The sequence below is a fragment of the Drosophila mauritiana genome, chromosome 3L (genome assembly GCF_004382145.1).
Source record: "Drosophila mauritiana strain mau12 chromosome 3L, ASM438214v1, whole genome shotgun sequence".
Lineage (NCBI taxonomy): Eukaryota > Metazoa > Arthropoda > Insecta > Diptera > Drosophilidae > Drosophila > Drosophila mauritiana.
Genome location: NC_046669.1, coordinates 4592241 through 4611826, shown reverse-complemented (window position 1 = coordinate 4611826; position 19586 = coordinate 4592241). Strand labels below are relative to the sequence as shown.

Sequence of the window (19586 nt, the reverse complement as noted above, 5' to 3'; positions counted from 1 at the left end):
CAAAGATAGTAAGCCGAAGTCTCAAGGATCGTAAGATCCAAGTGTTTTATGAAGCCACACCACCATACGTACACTGTGCCTATTACGTGTAATTGGGGATTTGTTGCCCAATGATAATGGCATTGAGCTGTTTTTGCTACTGCCAGTGCTGCACTGCCTTCGCTCCACATTTTTCATGTTGCAGGCATTCGGAATCGCTTAGAAAGTCACTTGAGGGATATGGCCAACAAATCGAGCTGCGAGTGAAGCCAAACACTTTGCTTATGTCTGTTTGTCAGTCAAGTGAAATCGTATGCCGCCTTCTATGCGTCTATGCCCCATGTCCACGTCCATGTCCATGTCCAACTCTGAGTCCAAAACCGATTCCGAATGCGAATACGAATACGAATCCCAGTTCGAATCCAACTCGACGTGGATGTCTGCCCGTTGTCTGGCCAAGTGGCAAGTAGTTATTGTTACGATTTATGGCATACGCACAGCAGATGAACGGGGGAGAGTTGCTCCATCCGGGGGATTTCAATTTCTATTGATTTTTTGTACCACTGGAGCTGCTGTTGCTGCTGCTGCTACTGCTTCTGCTGCTGCTGTTGCAGTGTGTTTTCTATTTGCTGCTGTTGATTTGCCACACGTCCATAATAATGCTAAGAAATGGAAATCATAAAAGTCAACAATCATCCACGTTGGCCATGACCAGATTACTGCAGTCGGTGCGGTGGAAAATCGGTTGGGGGGTATGAGTATGGGTATGTATATAGCAAACAGTTAGTTGCAGTTGAATTTGCGCGGCATCATTAGGAAAATTTTTGCGCTTTCGTCAAAGAAATCAGGCAGTACCGCCATAATGATGTTGACGCTGCGTTTTGTGCAGGCAGGTGAAAAGATGTTTGGGGTCGCACAATTCAGTAGGCTTGGGAAAACATCATTGCTCGATTGATTTTCACTATCGATATCATACAAGGAATTGAAAAAGCTAGTAAAATCAAATCTTTGATTGTTATCCAATGCGTCGGCAAATCCATAGCATAGTCTTACGTAATCATCGATATAATCGATATATTGCTATCGACTAATACTACCAATTGCTCGACATTAAATACCAATCCCCTGGGGATGTCCAATCGAAACTGAAATTTATACAGCACTTGTGTGTTTGACAATTTTGCATTCGGCGGTGAAAGTCTGAAAAAACTGCAAACATAAAACTGGGCAGGCTTAAAAATGCAACGACACACAAACCCCGCCCTTTTAGCCCATTTACATGCCAGCAACAGCAAAAATCAAATCTGCTACGACGAGAGTAATGCAAGATTAAATGCAACAAAAAGTGGCATATAACATTCGCAAAAAGCGAAGCCCTACACACATAAGCAAAAGCCAAACAAAATATTTATTATTGCACAGCAATGCATGCAGAAATACTCTAACCCAAAACTGCTTTCAACTGACACATGATGGGCTTTGTTATGCCATAAATGCCATGGGAGCTGGGGAATTAATTCTTTGCTCTATTATCTAACAATTAAACCATAAATTCTGATTATCAAGTGACATGGCAACATGAAAATTTATGAGCGGATGAGGATCGAGGTCAGTAAAAACATATTCGGGTGATGATTTTTGGACATGATGTTGAAAAAGGTGATACCAGAACTATTCAAATATGTTTTCATTCGGTTTTAGTTTTTATATATTACTTTTAGTTGGCAATTAGTATATGAGTTAATGCTCAACAATTAGTACATTAAGTTAAATAAATGTGATATGTTAAATAAAGTGAACCCATTTGGACTGCTATCTTGTACAGGGCATACAACTATGTGGTATTTAATTTTGAATCCCGACAACATTTTTCGATTTTTTACTTCTACTACAGTAAAATGTTGGCTTTTCAATTTGTTTTAAAATACAATAAAAGTGCATTTTGCATTTTGTCTGCCACGCATTGATTGAATGCGTCGCATCGCGTTGACTTTTTGTACCTCTCTGCAAGCCCCTCAACTCTGATTTCGCTTTGCGAATTGACATGAACAATTTTAATTATATTTTACGTCAATTGTAAAAGGCCCCGGCCGAGCGGCAACAGAAGCAACAGGAATATTTTTGGTTTAATTAATTGAAAATTGTGTGGAAATTGTCGGGATGGAAGTGGAAATCGCTGTGGAAATGGGCTGCTGATTTCGTGCATCGTTAAATGCTAAATCGAATGTGAAAGGGATAACGATCCGCGGATTTGGAGACAATCGCAGGTTTTCCCTTTTTCCCACTTGGCCATAATATTGTTTGCTTTTTGCAAGAGTTCATTAAGCCCATCATCGCAGTCTCATTAATTGTTTTGTGCTTTCAACAATACGCCCATTTCTTCACAGGGGATACGCTACAAAATTTGTGTCATTTAGCTGGGATTTTGCAAAAGATTGGCATGCAAATTAGCTGAGGCAACAGTGTTTGCCGGCAGCCATTGTCTGGCCATTTGTTGCAATGGAAAATTTATTGAACTTACATCATAGCCGGCAATCGGAATATGTAATCCACTGACACTTTGGCCAGTCTACCGTGACATTCTTGAAGCTAGAACAAGTTAATAAAACCCACTCGGACATGGTCAAAAAAGGGAGGGCTCCTCGACTTCAGAGTCTTCATAAATTTGTACTTGAGCGGCCAAGTGTGACGAACGAGATTACTGAAATCTTCTGGAGCAGATCCATTTTTCATAGCAAAGAGCCAAGCGCATTGAGTTGTCTTCTCTCACAGATGCAATTCTGGTACGATGTCTGTCAGTGTGCGTGTGTGTGTGTGTATCTGAGTGAGTGCAACAAATTGGTTTTGCTTCAGCCAGTCGCTGTCATAATAGTTGTTGCTTCTGCTGCTCGGCTGCCATTGTACCTTTTTTTCTATTGTTGCTGCTCTAGTTAGCGATGCCGCCTGTAATCGGACATCAAAATGCGAAAATGATACTGAAAAGGCCCCCTTCTCATCTCCCGCCATTGTTGGCCAATAACGAGCGGCTAGCGATCTGGGCGGAAAAAGTGGTATGAGTTTTATTCAATTAGCAGGCGGTGCGAGGGCATCAACATTTCTAGTAAGCGAACTAAGCACTAATGGTATTGAAAGGTTGCAGCGTATAATTTGATGCCATTACCTCCATTAGGCCTGATATTCTAAAACTTAAAAACAAGGTCTTCAGTTTTCGTAGAAACAAATTAAGCCGTATATATTGATGGTAATATATATTTTACATACATTTTACCTTCAATCCTGATTTCTTTTTTTAAGTGCACAATTAATTAACTCCAGCGAGAACTTGAAAGGCTTCCATTCATCAAGCCAGTGTTGAGATGACAACAGCAAATGTTTGCAAAATTCTTGCACAATCGAATGACATAAATTACAGCTCCCAAAAAATTAAAACAAAACAGGAAAATAAAAACTGCAAATAAATGAATATATGTACATGTAAGCGTGTGCAGAAACCAAACTGTGAAACAAAAAGCAATTGTCACATAAACAAAGTCTCACGTAACTGCTATAAATATGCGAGCAAGAAAGAGCGAGGTTAACATTGCGTATGAGTTATATCTGCTCCTCTGCACATTACCCATACGCCCCCCCTCACCGACCACCGCAACACCTATAGCACCTATAGCACCATAACGCCATTTTCTTTGTAAAGCAATGCGCGAATAACCGAAAGAAAAACACAACAACCGCAACAATAAATAAAGTGTAACATATGCAAATGATGATGAGAAGTATTTCGATATAGCGGCTTCTCCTTCTGCGTCTGCAGAGAAAAAAATATTTATTGTATAACTTATGCAGCGGTAATTGTTGCTTTTGAAAGTTTTTGCGCTGTTCGAAATCTTCTGGTAAAATGTTAATTAACATATATATAATAATATATATTATTTTGATAGTTTTCTCTAAGTTTTTATGCACGTGTATTTCTACGAATCCTCTTTAGCTGCCATTCCACCGATGATGATCACGCCATCGATGTCCTTGGCCGCTCAAATGAATATGCAACATCGAACAGGTTAAGATGCTTCTGCGATTCTGGAAGTGGGGAAACCCACAAAAGCCGACCGGCAACAACGGCTTCAAAAGTGCAAAGGGCAAGAAACAAGCTGCGATACTTATATGAACGTAATTGTTACAATTTCAATCTCGTTGGAGAACGGAAAACTTCATCGATGCTCGCAGATACAGACACCCACAACAACCGTAAAACAAAAGGCGAACCGCGGCAACATGCACGTCAACAACATGTGGCGACAACAGCAGTTGCAACTGCAGCAGCAGCAACTTGCGCCTGTTGTCATTTGTGCAATTCCCACACACATGCAAAGTTTTTCTTTAATAAAATTAAATGTAATGCCGCCAAATGCTCGGCGCCCGCCACTCGTTCGGTTCAATTTTTTTGTATATTTTCTTTATTTCATTTTTTGTATTTTTTTCGCTGCAAATTGCATGGCAGACACCCAGCGCAAGGATGACGACGCCAGCAACCGCAAATGCAAATGAGCTACAAATGCAATGCACATGCATAAAAAATGAAAACGGTTAAATTGCCGAGGAGAAAGATGCAGATGCAGGCCCACAAAGTATCCATGAGTTACGCTCGAACGACATTTCTGCCCGTCGTCGGTCGACGGTCCTCGCGAAATATGATTAAATATTGTAAATGCCAAAAGTTATGAAAGGCTCACTGGGGGCCGCCCCAAGAAGTCGGTTTTTTTTTGGAGCCGCGCACAGACCTAGCGATTTCGAATCCAGTTTTTGGGGGCAGCGGCTTACGCCCACAGCAGAATATCGCTGGATGTGGAAAAGTGCAACGGCCACACCTTCGAGACACAATGCAACTCACTGGGGGCATCGCGCTGCCTGTTTTGGCCAGAGCAGAGTTGCAAGAAACAAAGGAAATGCCAGCAGAAAAGGACAATTCAGACAGGCTGGGAGTTTTATAAATCAAAAAACTAGTTTTTCCTACTAAAACGTACTATATGTTTACTAGAATATCTGAAAATGTTTTATGTAATAAAAGATATCTGCCACACATAAGAAACATATACCAATATATTACTCATATCCATACAATCACAGTCTGAAATCAATATATATGTATATACCATGTATATAAGCATGAACGACTTTCTAAAAATAGCCCAGCGAATCTCTTGTCAGCTGTTTTTCATCGCATGAGGAAAAAACATTTTTGTCGCACTTTAATTGACCGCAACACCTTGAAAACAAAAGTGGCGGCTAAAAAGAGTGTGCATATTTTAAAATTATAACAAGTTTCGCTATGGAAATGCAAAAGGGGTGTAGATGTGGCCAGCCGACTCATGCCAAATATAAGCAACGAAAGAAGGCTAAAAAAAAAATAAGTAATTGTAGCTAAATGTCAAATGCGACAATTGTTGCCTTAGTTGCTCGTGTAGTTGTTGTTTCTTGGATTGTCGACTGGCGTTGGCGACTGAAATGGCCGCAAAGTGAACGGTACAAGCTGAGCGGTCAAGACGTTAAGGAGGCGGTGGGGGGAGGGGCAGCGGAGGCGGCATGGTGGGTTGGTCAATTGGTTCGTGGCAATGGTAACAGAGTGCGGCTCTAAATGAGGCTTAACTTGAAATGAGCACACTAAAAAAATAATACTAACAATTTGAATATACGAACATCCATTGAAAAATAGTGTTTTCAAATACAGTTAAAAAAATTGCTAAGAACAATGCTGTAAAGCTATAAGTATTTCACAAAACCTTATAAAATTTAGTAAATAATACCCTAATTTTTCTCTCAGTGCCCAGTAATGCTGTGTCACTTGTAACCGAGCGAAACTGAGGCAGGGTATCGAAGTAATTACTCGGCGGGATGCAATCTTCGAGCCACACTAAATATGCTAATTATGCGTAATAAGCGCTCTGGCTAACGGGGCGTATTGGTTATGTGGTTATACTATGCACACAGCTGAGTAAAATGTGTGCGAGTTAATTCCTTGGTGGTTAGAGCGAACTGTTAGATTCATTCTCTGTCACCTGGAGACGCCGACTGGCGACTCTGTTGACGCCAAAGAATTATTGCGAAATTTGTGATTTTTACTGACTTATTTTTTTTTCAACAGCCTCGGGCCGCTGGCTTTAATTATGAACAACAATCGGGCGGCGTTTCGTAGTTGTTGCTGTTAATGTTTGTTCTGTCGCTTTTTGCTCCTTTTTGTGCATGTCAATCAAAAGAGCTCAAAGTCGTGATTTGATGATTTTCCTATGCCGCGGCGAATCGGTTGCCATTGACGCCGTGGGTCAGGCCACAGAAATCCATTTGTCAAGTAGAACACAGCAGCAACCTCAAGTTGTCTGCGATTCTAAGCCCGCCTGTCTGTCCTTCAATAATCGTTGCCAAAAGCAGTGACGGCGGCAAAAACAATGAATTATTGAAGCCAACAATTTGTGATTGGCGGAGAAAGAGAATTCTAATCAAAAGTGAGAGGCATGAAAACTTTGATTTGCCTCGGACTAGAATATTTGATGAATTATGAAATGTAGCAGAGAATTCGAGGATTGTTCTTCTTAACAAAGCTTAAAGCTGAAAGTCAGAATCTACAACAAAATTCGCAATTTAAGAGTTCTCATATAATATTTAATGAAGTTAAAAATGTAGAAATATATTAAAATGATTAACAGGGCACTCCAGTATCTCAATATTTGACACAGGAATAAAATAAATTTTTACACTCAAGACCTAGTAAATAAAAATATATAATTTTTTTACTGCTGTTTTCAAAATAAAGCAATAAGTGTGCAGTTAAATGTGTTGCTTATGCTATCCCAACAGCATTTGCAGATAATAAAAAATCAACAGCATATCTTGAGCGGCATATGATTTATGGGATTAAAGCCAAGAATGATCGCCGCAATTACTTCGAGAGTTGGCGCCAGCAGCTCGAAACTCAGAAACTCGAAGCAGCGACATCTGTTGCGATCTATGAACTGGGCTTGTTTTATTACAACAACTCGGAGGAGCTGCGGACTCACATAAATTGAACAATGTCACGAAATAAATTTGTCTAGAGCTCGGAAACTCGGAAATTCGGACCTCGGTGGAGTGGAAGCCATAGAGAAACAAAGGCAAAACTGTTTCAGCCAACGTCTGTTAACGTTGGCTGATTTTTATTTATTTCGCTGACTTTTAGCAAGTTGCTAACTTTTTGTTTCTTCTCATTTTAATGCTGCTGCTCCCACACTCCCATGCCCACCCCCTTCACTTGACTTAACTCAACTCTTTGACTTTGTTGCCGCTCTGCCTTTTTGTTAATTTATGCAACGAACCAGTTTTATTTGGCTTCCATCGCGTTCGCTCAGTGTCAGCCAATCTTTGTATATCTTTATAGCGCCACACACATGTGTATGTGTATGCGTACTCTATACTATATATATCGAATTAAAATTTTATTAAAAAATTGGCATTTGGCCGTTTGCCTTTTGTTAATTGCATTTGCAATTTCTAATTAAGTTGGCGGGGCAAAAACAAAACGTCAAGATGGTAAAACAAAAGCAGCAATCATAAAGTTTCCAACTGGTTTGGGTCAGCGCTTGTCAGAGGTCTTTTTTCGAGCGGATCTCTGGTGACTTGGCTTGGCTTTGCCGTTAATTTGTACACCGAGAGAAAATTTCGAGAAATATTATGTTAACTTCTAGACTGGACTGAATGCCACAGTTCATACGAATATCTATAGTTCTCAAACTAACATGTTTCCTATTTCAGTATCCACCAAAAATATATTCAGTTTTTTTTTTTGCAGTGTACCCACAGTTCAATGCAAACGAGCAGCTCTTAGCTGAATCAGCTACCAGTTTTTTCTCCCCCTTGGACCATTAAAATGAACAAGTTTCAAAAGCGTTTTCAATGCAAAAGTCTTATCAAAAGTATTTATTTACACAGGCTATATACAATAAATCAAAGCGCTCTGATTGATTCGACACTAATCCTGTTTCGCTGAGTTGTCGTGGTTCTCTTGGCGCTGCTGCCGCATGGCCTCCTTTTTCAGCTTGGACACGTTGCTCCGCAGTTTCCGCTTGAACAGAAGCTCCCGGTTGACCGCCTTCAGGTCGTCCAAGCTGCACGTCTTCAGATTGCGCACCGTATTGGAGATGAGCTCGTCCGTGATCTCGATTTTGGTGCGGGAAAGCCGCAGCTGCCGGGCATTCCGACGGGCCAACTCGACGCGGTACAGGAACAGATGATAGGTGACAGTGGGCTTCAGCATCTTTTCCTGCTCCATGGTGGGTTTGCGGTTAGAGATGATATGTGCTGGGTGAAAGTAACGAGTTCTTTTCGCCTTGACTTCTCGTCGAATAGTGATATCCTCGAAACCGAAAAGCGGTTCTTATATATCTATCTGAACCTTTGATTGGTTACCTGTTGGTTACTACCTGTAACGCAATCGGCCAGGTCAAAACAGGTCAAGTGCCGCTTGTCTCCCCTGTAAATATTTGTGCCAAAATATTTCATGACCTAATCCATGCTAATCCCCATTTTGGATCTTAAGCCCTCGCTCGGTTGACCAGACATTATTACACATTATGCCAGGGAAAGGGTAAGTAAAAGTGATTCCCGGATTAAATAAATGAAATGAAATGAAAAGGCAACTCGCACGAACTTGTCTAAAACATTCGACAGAATATTCTGGAACAGGATTTATAGGAAGTGTTTTAGGGATCTACCGGCGAGGGCATGGTTAACCAAAATAGTATTACCTTACAACTTAAGTACTACGTACTGTAAATTTCCTACAGGAAATTCAATACTTTACTTACGAAACTCACTTTTTACTAATGAAGTAATATACCTTAAAATTCCAGAAAGGTTGAGAAAACTCTCATATCTCATTTCTATGCATGTATAGTTATTTAATAATTGCTACAAATATGTGTTAACAAGATGCTTAAGGTAATTTATCATAACAAAGAATGTTCTGTGAGCTTTGTAATAGCGCTTCCCACCGCTTTTCCCATGCATTCCCACAAATTCCGAGTAGAACTCCCAAGAACTTGTATTTCGCTGTTTGTTCGTTGCATTTTACCCAAAGTAGACCTTTCACCGGCCACCGTTCCACGGAATTCTTGGGGAACCTCAATGAACCGCCAGCGTAGAAGCTCTGAGAACTAAAAACCATTTCCACGTAAGGCAGCCAGTAGAGTTCTCTGACTCAGCACCTGAGTGACATCAACGTAAAGTACGTCAATTTACACATGTGTCGCAGAGGAAGGAGCGTATGTAAATGGAAATCATTAGCATAACTGCAGTTCCCGAAAGACCAGGGAGTTTTTGCAACAGACTTAACTACTTCCAGGTAATTCATAACGAAAGTGGCTGCTCGGGTCGAGTGTGCCTTTGGGTCAGGAGATGGCATAATCCTTTTATAATTGCACTTAGTAGCTGAAATGTAGCGAAAACAAAAGGATTTCGAAACCGGATTAAGAACTTTGGGAAAGACCACGCGCCGGATTAAGCAAATGTGCAGCATCAGCGTTTTATGACCTCTTCAAGGCAGAGAACTCATCCTCCTCCTTTTATGGTCGTAAGGTGGGTTACGCAGGTAGGGGCAGGTACATTGGTGGGCTAAGGTCATCACGGTGGCCCAGAGGCTGACTAAAAAGGCCATCGAAGCGTTGCTGACCTGACTAGCAGGCATTTTGAGCAACTCTGCTTTTGACAGCTCGCCGACAGCTTCCAATTCAACGCGCTCAATGAACTGGCCATCGACATGGATTTGGATTCGATCCGATGGTGGGGCACCAAGTCTGTGCGTGCCGAGGCATTTATTCCATCGTATATTAAACCAGACGAGACAATCATAATGATGGCTACATCTCGCCATCATCATCATTGGCGCATCGCAGCTCGCGGCCCTTGCATTTAGCACCCAAATGGGCATTGAATCATCATTTATTTACCACCAAAGAATTATCATAAAATACCAAGCAACTTTCACTGGTCATTGTTATAGCCATTATAGCCAGCGTTATTATTATTTCGGCCTTAATGCAGGCCAATAAATTGTCTTAAGAAGAATTCGTTCGATAAGCCCCCAAGACAATGCTAAGGGAATTTTCACTTTCCTTTGCTCGTAATTAAGTTGAAATTAACTTGATTGGGAGCGTTTTAAAAGCGGGGGCCGCGTGTCAATTACGTTAAGTGAAATTACAATTACATGAAAAGCATTTTTAAAACCATCTAACCAGCCCACAGTAAATCGCTTTAATGGCCAAGGGGTTCAAGACAAGGTCGCAGACATTCGTTCATAAATAAATATTTAACACGCAGTCCTTCAGAAGTGGGTTGGTTGGTTGTCGGGCACAAAAAATAACAGGAGAAAGAGTGGACGAGTGCCACTTTGGGGTTATATTTATCACTTCATGGCAACTCATTAAATATAAATGATTTTCATTTGCCGAGAGTTGAGAGGAAATTTATTTAGTTGCAGTTGAATTGGACTTACAAGCCGAACTTTCGTGGAAAATGGCACAATTTAAGCGTAATTCTTAAGCATGAAAAACTAGCACGTGACTTAAGAAGAGTCATTTGCATTTAATAGAGTAAATTAATTCTTTACAATTTATTATTGATGAATTAAAAAATCAAAATGATACAATTTTATATAAAACACAATATGGAAATATATCCTAAACTTTAAGACCACTTTAATATATATATTTGCATGGCCTTACAATTAATTTTAAATATTTTAATGTGTAAATATTTTTGTGGGTTTTTACTTAAATTTCATTCAGCTGCAATTCATCGCCTTTCAAAATTATTCAGTTCATTGATAACTTTTCCACCAGCAAGTGTTGGTCGGTAGCTAATCTAAGCTTAAAACGATTGAACGCAATCCTCAGACACTTAGTCACCGTTTTAATCTTTCCCTTATCCCCATATTTATTCAGCGCCAGCTCAACTGAAATATCTTAAAGCAAAAGGTCAAGCCATAAACCATTTCCACCCCAGCAAATGCAAGCTGAGCACCACCCACACGTGTGCAAGAAGGAGGTACAGTATCTTTGGCCTGAGATGTCAACTTAGCAAGGGATCAGAAAAGGGAGGAAAGCAGGAGGAAGGATCTCTGGTTTTACCGGAGCACTTCAGGTAATTACGCGACTCGCACAAGTCAGCAGGTCAGTCGGCGGGTCAACAGGTAGCTAAGCGCCCCAGATATAAATAATCCTGGTAAACCACGAAAGGACATCATTCACAGCTCAAGCTGCCAAGCAGTCACAGCTCGCCCTGTCGTAGCCAGCATTTTTAAGTCAATACAAAAAACCGACAAAGGAGCTATACTATCTGAAATGGAAGTCCAACGTAACAGCGCCAACCACCGACGCGGAGCTCGTCCGAGCGTGGGCTATCTACTTTTCCAGTACCAGAGCGAGCTGACCCGCCGTCATGCGGAACCCACGCGGCTGTCCCGCACCAAGATCCACATAATCGATGGCCTGGTGTCCCGCACCATCCGCCACATGAAGCACTGCAGCATGGAGGACCTGAAAGCCTGCAAGAGGGAGCTCGTCTACAAGGAGCAGCTGCGCGATCAGCTCAAGAACATGCGACGCAAGCGCTCCTCCTCCGCCAACAAAATCGAAGTTAGTGCCAACACATCCGCCCCCGTTTTGAGTGTCAAGGCACCAAGCACTCCACCGAAGCCCCGATCCTCCACAGGAGAGTTCTCCAAGATGGACATCTTCGGACCAGAGATCTTTGTTTAAGTTCAACTTAATCTATTGCAGTTTTAAATTGACTAGTTTCCTTAATTGTTGACGATTAAAAATCATTGAACATGAAAATTACTTAAGAACATTATCGAATAAATAAATATATAAAAGCAAAATGCCATATGTTTTATTATTTACTTAAAATGTTTTCCAATGACTATAAACAATGCATTTACATATGTAAATTGCTGATTTTGAACTAAGCCCGACGAATACACTATTAAAAGGCAATACTCTGCGAAAATTCGAAAAAAAACAACCAAAAATACAACAACAAATCTGGCAATTACACAAAAATGTCAATTGTCCGCGCATTTGTTGTAGGAGTGGAAATTCCTGTTCTGTAAGCCTGTTTTTGGCTCTGTTTTTGCTAGCTAGCCAGGGCTAAAATGTGTGCCGCAAAATGCCAGGCTCGAACTCTGGGGCTCAAGAGTCAAGAGTTCCCACGGAGCGAGGCAGCACCGATCCATTGAAAATTGGCCACCACTCACCGATCTGTGATAGATGCGTCCGAGCGAGAGAGCCGAGAAAAACAGAAAACCAGGCAGCAGACGGGCCAAGAATGCGGTTTAAAGTTCAATCGTGCAGCAAGTGTTATTTAGGGGTTCGCAGTGAGGCAGGAACATCGATCTGATCTATTCGGCGGGGAAAACGTGAGATGCGATGATCTAACCGAAGCTTTCTTCGCCAGCCAAAACAGAAGCAGAAGTTATGAACCTGCGACCGAAGACGACTGATATGCAAATCGTCAGCGGGAGAAATGTATACTAATGAATATATTAACCAAATCAAGTTCTAAGCAGTTCAGATGTTTTCACAATTTACCTCATTAGCTTTATGCTCATTGGGGGATATTATCTATAGTTTGTTGGCATTATATTATTTTCTCGTTTATTAGAATGCATTTGCCTTACCTTTTGGGTTTCTTCGGCGCTCAAATTAAACGTTGAAATATTCCACTTGCTGTACAAATTTGTTGCTTTCTATTTGCATATCGCTGGGTACAATAAATTATGAGCACAATGTTAACAGGCGAACAAATAGAAGAAGAACGCACACACAAAGTGACGTTTTTCCTTCTATATAGCGAGCACTCTTCTTTCTTTCTTATTTATTATATTTTCTACTTTTCGGCAAACACATTCGAGTGAAATGCAGCTGCACAACGGCCGCTCTGGTTGTAACTGTAGTTTAGACACAAACACGTTTTCTTGCGGCCAGCCCAGTAATTACGGCAAAGGCTATTTTAAGGCCCCAACCAAAAATAACGAAAGCCGAAAGCGAAGAAACCGAGAAATGCAATCGCCGAGCAAATGCAACGCGGCGAAATGGAACGAAAAAGCGAGTTAAAAGCTAAAAAGCCAAAATGCAAATGGTAACACGCACACCGCGCACTAACACCTGCACAAACACACACAAAACGTTCGTTCTTCGGCGAAGAAGAATCGTGTTTATATATCTACGTTGGATCGCATATATCCAACAGTTCGCGTCGCGTTTCGACCAGCACGACGGTTAACTGACGAATGACCAAAAGTTTCAGCTGCCGGACAGCTTGGAGTTCGAAAAGCCCGCCGCTCCGAGTTCGAAAAGCAAAAGCAAGCAGATCTCGCGCGCTCTCTCTCTCTTTCTATTCTCATCTCCGAAGATCGCAGTTCGTTGCCTGAGTCTTTCATGTCTGGCCGTTGTTTTTTTTTTATTTGTGCTTAGAATCTGTAGTCTGTTATTGCCGTTGATTTATTGTCCAACAATAACTGTTTTTTGCGTTGTGCGTTGAACTTGTGAGAGGGGACGAGAGAGTGAGAAAAGCCCAAAATTATCGATTTTTTGATGACACACTTCTCCGTATTATTTGGGTTTTCGGATGTTACTTCTTGATCTGACAGATCTGCTGATCTCTGCTCTACGATTCGGCTTTAACTTTCGCTACTCCGGCGCTCTCGTTTGCTCAAAGACTTTTACTCTCTAGCCCAGCGCAATTACGATTGCAGCTCTCACTGCTCTCACTCGAAGTTTTGTCTTCGGATTTAGCTCTGAATTCGCTCTGTTTACTCCAGAAATTACCACCTACTGCGGTCTCGCTCACTCGCAGGGCGGCTTAGTGACGCCTCAGCTTTTTTTGGTCTATCCAACTTCGAATGACTTCTTAACGGTTCGGTACTTAATACCTCGCTTTTTTTACACTGATAGAATATTTTATGGTGAGCTTAAGTGATAATTAAGGCAATTAAATTATTTTATTTATTTATAGACAATGTCTTAAAGCTTAATAATAATAAAGAAAAATAATAAATAAATAAAATAATAATAATAAAAAATAAACTTATTTCATAAATACTTTGTTGTTTGATTTATTTTTTATATTGGATAAGGCAGTAAATGAAATTCACAATTTAATATGGATGAACAGTTGTGCATTATGTCTGTGAACTTCACGGCTTAGTTATCCATTTTTTTCAGTGTGGCAGTTAGTTTTTTGTCATTACTGGGCTCTCACACAGGGCGATTCCCCCCGCCCCGCTGGAATTGCAGCTGTTATTGTCATTTTCCTTTTAGCAACAGCTTCACCTCAGCTTAGTTTGGTTCAGCTCGCTTCGCTTGAGCGTAAATTTCTGTGGTTTCCAGGCGATTCTTTTGGATACCACAATGCTGCAGCTGCTCCGCAGCTTCTCCTTGGGCCATTATCAGCATTGTCATCGTTGTCGCTGTGTCGTTTGCTTTTTGCGATTTTTCTTTCAGCTTTTCGCAGTTTTTCCTGCGCCATGCCTTCCACGCTTGTAGGGCTGCTCTGCTGCTGGATCTGCCATATATAGCTGTATATATGTCTATATATATTTACCACAACTGAAACCGCAGCAGTTGGCCGCCGATATGATCTGATTTATTGTAGTTTCCCGACTTCTTGTTGTTGCCGTCGTCTGTTAAAATATTTATTTACAATTTTCACAATTGGCATTTCAGTTCAGCGAGCTTGTCTCTGATTGTTTGATTGCATTGTGCCATTGTTATTGTTGCTGTTGCATTTGCTGCAGACTGTTGCCCCACTTTTACTTATGCACATAAATAATTAGAGTATTTATGTTGTAAACTGCTTGATAACAACATTTGCATCGTTAGCCAAGTTAGCACAAGTACGCCTCAAGTTTTAGGGAATTCTGAGTGTGTTTGTCTTAATTTGCCAAATGTTCCTCGATATCATTATTGATATTCGAGTACTATGTACTAGGAGTGATTGCAACAATCAAAGCTTGGGATTGTTTTTGATGTTAAGAGGAAGGAACGACTTATTCTAAATCGCCAAGAAAAACATTGTGGTATATTATCCTTGAAAAATTCAACTTGTTTGTGCACCTAATAATACTATAAAAATATTAAAAGATATAAAGAATGAATTTAGAACTTTACGCTTATTTGAGAACAATTTCATTTGCGTACTTATAGTCTATTGTGTTTTATAACAAGGTATCACTGTACCAACGTTAATTAAGACACCCTGGCGCCATTCGAAATAGGCGGACTTTTTATGAACTGGCAAATAAGAAGTTCCCCTGCATACTTTTCGGCGGGTAAATGTGAAGTAATTGCGTTATCGCATGCGATTTCCCCTTTTTCTTGGGTAGAAAATCGACAGCAATCGCTTCTCTGTTTTTCCCTGCGATATTTTGTTGGTCTTTGCCGCCGCATGAGTTCCTAATTAGCCCGCAATGAGTTGTCGATACGCCATTTGCGAGTACATGAAATTCGGTTTGGTTTTTGCCCTGCCCTGACATAACAATTTCGGCTTGTCTAATTGGGAGGGCCTCGTCTGCGCCTCCTGTAAAGTGTTCTTTCGGTTTGAGTTGCTCTCTAATTGCATTTCCAACGATGCCTAACCATTTTGTGTACTCTCATCAACGGTGGAAAAGGGTGACAGGCGAGGAGGCGATGTTAAAGGGTTGGATTGCCAACGAGACAGATAATAAGCCGCTTGCCAGGGTCTCGTTAATTTGTGGGTGGCCCAAAACTGGCACAATTATCTGGCAAGTGAGGAAAATTATAGAGGTGCGTTAATTGGCCAAAGGTGTTGGCCTGTTAACTGCCACAATTAAAATCAATGCCACGGCGACCCAAATCCGGCAGGGCAACCCACAGCATGACAGTGGGTACCTTTGGAACTATATGCTTGGTGCAGTGGTGGACCTTTAAGAACTATCTTTTGGTACGAGTCTAGCTTGTCATGGAAGGCTTTGTTATGGATGTCAACTCCATTAAACCCCCACATACGAATTTGGCTCGTTTCCAACCACACACTCTCAATTCACATCTCCTTTTCCCAAACATACTTATACCTTCCAATTGTCCTCTTCCACATGGCGCTAGTTTACGGGGTGGAAAAGAAGACGGTACCCACTCACATGAAGTTCGTGATGGGCGGAGCCTCCGGAATGCTGGCCACCTGCATTGTCCAGCCGTTGGACCTCCTGAAGACCCGAATGCAGATATCAGGAACTTTGGGCACCCGCGAGTACAAGAACTCCTTTGAGGTTCTTTCGAAGATTTGGAAGAACGAGGGGATGTTATCCTTGTACAATGGACTGAGTGCCGGACTGTTGAGACAGGCCTCGTACACATCAGCCAAGATGGGCGTTTACCAGATGGAGTTGGATTGGTATCGCAAGAACTTCGGAAATTATCCATCTATGGTGGCCAGCATGACCATGGGCATTGTGGCTGGCGCCTTTGGAGCCTTGTGTGGAAATCCAGCGGAGGTGGCCCTGATCCGGATGATGTCCGATAACCGCCTAATGCCGGAGGACAGGCGTAATTACAAGCATGTGGGTGATGCCTTTGTAAGAATTGTGAAGGATGAGGGCGTCGTGGCGCTCTGGAGAGGATGCTTGCCGACAGTGGGTCGTGCCATGGTCGTGAATATGGTGCAGCTGGCCTCCTATTCGCTGATGAAGGACCAATTGCATGGGTATCCCAGCGAAGGAATACCTCTTCACCTGACCGCCGCCCTGGTGTCCGGCTTGCTGACCTCCGTGACCTCAATGCCACTGGACATGGCCAAAACACGCATCCAGCAGATGAAGGTGATCGATGGCAAGCCGGAGTACAGTGGCACCATCGATGTACTGAAGAAGGTGGTGAAGAACGAAGGCGCCTTCGCCGTGTGGAAGGGTTTCACTCCGTATCTAATCCGCATGGGTCCACACACGATATTTTCATTCGTCTTCCTGGAGCAAATGAATGAGGTCTACGGCAAGCATGTGCTCGGTGACTCGCTATCCGATTCGGTACCCTAAAGGCAAAGAAAATATGGCACACCTCATCCCAAACAAATGGAAATTGATACGATGTCTGTGTAAAGCGCGCTTGTTCTGTAAAGTAATTCATATCTTATATACAACAAAAAAAAATGTTTATTATGCAAGACTGAAGTTGATTAATCCAAATCATGGGAATGGTGTGTTTTCATATATTAAGGATCGACTGATTTCCTAAGAATTTTTATTACGAAAATATGGTATCAAAGAAGGCATCAAAACACCTCTCATTCAATCCTAGCATGGATTGCCATTCATTCAGCCTTTTAAATTTAGTTTCGGTTCAAATAAATTTGTTAAATTCGAATTTCTAATCGGTTTCTGAGTGGCCATGGCGTACAGCATCGAAAAGAAGTCCATACCCGGGTACATGATGTACATCAATGGCGGTCTGGCCGGAATGCTGGGCACCTGCATTGTGCAGCCATTGGACTTGGTGAAGACCAGGATGCAGATTTCAGCCACGACGGGCGAGTACAAGAGCTCCTTCGATTGCCTGCTAAAGGTTTTTAAGAACGAGGGCATACTTGCCTTGTATAATGGATTGAGTGCGGGATTGATGCGACAGGCCACGTACACGACAGCCCGGATGGGTTTCTACCAGATGGAGATCGACGCCTATCGCAAGCATTTCAATGCACCGCCCACAGTGTTGGCCAGCATGGGCATGGGCATTCTGGCCGGTGCTTTCGGCGCCATGTTCGGCAATCCGGCGGAGGTGGCCCTCATCCGTATGATGTCCGATAACCGTTTGCCGCCGGCGGAGAGGCGGAACTACAAGGGTGTGGTGAACGCCTTTGTGCGGATCGTCAAGGACGAGGGTGTGACCACCCTCTGGAAAGGATGCATGCCCACTGTGGGTCGGGCCATGATCGTCAACATGGTTCAGCTGGCCTCGTACTCGCAGCTGAAGGCAGCATTTTCGGAATACTTTTCGGGACTTTCGCTGCACATAGCTGCCGCCATGATGTCCGGTCTACTGACCACCATTGCCTCCATGCCGCTGGACATGGCCAAAACGCGCATCCAGCAGCAAAAGACGGCCGAGTACAAGGGCACCATGGATGTTCTGATGAAGGTCTCCAAGAACGAGGGCATCGCCTCCCTATGGAAGGGCTTCACGCCCTATTTGTGTCGTTTAGGACCGCACACGGTGTTTGCATTTATATTCCTGGAACAACTCACCAAGGCCTACAAGCACATTGTGCTCGGCGACGATTCTGAATCGAACATCTAAGTTATATTAGGCCCTATAATTGTTTACCCAAATTAGCAGTCATTTGTTAGAAATAGCCTTTCTTAAATCTTACGAATTTCGTTCACTTTGTGTTGCCAAAACAATATATTATTTTGATTATTTTGAAATTTGGAGCATCTTAAATAGCCATGTACATTATTCAATAGAAAATATAGTTTACTGATAAATTCTAAGTGGTAATATTCTGGGAGGGAATTAGATCAGTTAGAATTTGTCTCAGATATTTTTCTCGCATGCTTTAATGGATCCATCTGTCCCGCTCCAGCGATCAGCTGAGCTTTGTTTGCGTTGGGGCTTTGTGGCGCTTATCAGTCGCCCGATCAGCCGGTCCGGTAATCTCGCCGAGTCAGTTGCGTTCCTACGTTGCGATCGAGCGGTTCGCGAGCGGTACGGTTGATTCAGCTACACACAGTCGGTGTTCGGGTGTGCGGATCGCGATTCCTTATATGGGATATGAGATACATCTGCTGGCAGGGAGCTGAGCAAAGTCAAGCCGAGCCAAGCCAAGCCGGGCGGCGTCTCGCAATTGAAGCCACTTAAGTTCGCCGACTGAGATCTGTGAAGGAAATCTCTCACTTGGGATGAATCAACCGTTGAGTTCATGCCGCGGAAGTGTTAATTTAGCGACCAAATACGACTTGTAGAGATCAGCTCGGTACAAGTGGCATTCGAAAGTGCTCTTTGTGTGCGCCGCATAAATCGTGCCCGAATAATCATACAAAAAATATGCAAATGAAATTATGTGTGCGCTACCTTACAAGATAGACACATAAATCGGTAATTAAGTGATAATTATTTATGGTGTGAATTGGGCCGGACATTGGCCAACCACATTTCTGGGCGCTGTAAATCGCTGGTACAGCCGGACGGAACCACTCCACTCAGGTGGGTTTGCCGATAAGATCCGTAATCGGTATCTATCTCGGTTTTACGGCGGCACAGTGGGCACTCCTTTAGATTGTGGCGATAGCAGAGGTTTTATCGCTGACGCCTCCGATCGAGTATGATTGATTAATTGCTTGAATCTCGAGCAAATTTACGATCGCCTCATTGATTGCCGTGCAAATTTGTCATAAAAAGTCTGGGCGTCTTAAATTTAGATTGAGTGATGGAAAACCCTCGAAAACTCAAATTTTATTATTTTATTTCACTTTAAATAAGATTTTTGTTAAGTTTTTCCCGTTTCTTTATTAAAACTGTGACCTCACGTATGCAGCTCATCGCACAGCTTACTTACTTGTATTCTAGATATTCGCAGTA

The 19586-nt window shown here is 42.2% G+C and overlaps 6 protein-coding genes across 7 annotated transcripts in view; 4 read left to right on the top strand and 2 right to left on the bottom strand.

Moving 5' to 3' along the window:
- LOC117138952 overlaps positions 1–13287 on the bottom strand; it is a 104061-nt gene extending 90774 nt beyond the window's left edge. For both annotated transcript variants that reach the window (XM_033300992.1, XM_033300993.1), the window contains exon 1: positions 12677–13287. The gene's annotated coding sequence lies outside the window, so the exon portion shown is untranslated. The remainder of the gene's footprint in view (positions 1–12676) is intronic.
- Positions 7897–8642, bottom strand: LOC117138958. The gene has a single exon (XM_033300998.1). It carries the CDS (start codon positions 8270–8272, stop codon positions 7973–7975), a length of 300 nt encoding a protein of 99 aa, XP_033156889.1. The 5' UTR covers positions 8273–8642; the 3' UTR covers positions 7897–7972.
- Positions 11254–11867, top strand: LOC117138954. Its single transcript, XM_033300995.1, has one exon. It carries the CDS (start codon positions 11340–11342, stop codon positions 11754–11756), a length of 417 nt encoding a protein of 138 aa, XP_033156886.1. The 5' UTR covers positions 11254–11339; the 3' UTR covers positions 11757–11867.
- Positions 13288–16017: 2730 nt separating the features above from the next.
- Positions 16018–17175, top strand: LOC117141580 (mitochondrial 2-oxoglutarate/malate carrier protein). The gene has a single exon (XM_033305093.1). The coding sequence runs from the start codon at positions 16112–16114 to the stop codon at positions 17045–17047; it is 936 nt and encodes a 311-aa protein (XP_033160984.1). The 5' UTR covers positions 16018–16111; the 3' UTR covers positions 17048–17175.
- A 123-nt stretch (positions 17176–17298) lies between these two features.
- On the top strand, positions 17299–18493 carry LOC117141579 (mitochondrial 2-oxoglutarate/malate carrier protein). Its single transcript, XM_033305091.1, has one exon. The coding sequence runs from the start codon at positions 17400–17402 to the stop codon at positions 18303–18305; it is 906 nt and encodes a 301-aa protein (XP_033160982.1). The 5' UTR covers positions 17299–17399; the 3' UTR covers positions 18306–18493.
- Positions 18494–18690: 197 nt separating this feature from the next.
- LOC117139001 (contactin-associated protein-like 2) overlaps positions 18691–19586 on the top strand; it is a 57464-nt gene continuing 56568 nt past the window's right edge. The window contains exon 1 of the mRNA XM_033301089.1: positions 18691–19211. The gene's annotated coding sequence lies outside the window, so the exon portion shown is untranslated. The remainder of the gene's footprint in view (positions 19212–19586) is intronic.

Coding starts and splice junctions, on each gene's coding strand:
- LOC117138958 (XM_033300998.1), bottom strand. CDS start 8,272: ATGGAGCAGGAAAAGATGCTGAAGCCCACTGTCACCTATCATCTGTTC.
- LOC117141579 (XM_033305091.1), top strand. CDS start 17,400: ATGGCGTACAGCATCGAAAAGAAGTCCATACCCGGGTACATGATGTAC.
- LOC117138954 (XM_033300995.1), top strand. CDS start 11,340: ATGGAAGTCCAACGTAACAGCGCCAACCACCGACGCGGAGCTCGTCCG.
- LOC117141580 (XM_033305093.1), top strand. CDS start 16,112: ATGGCGCTAGTTTACGGGGTGGAAAAGAAGACGGTACCCACTCACATG.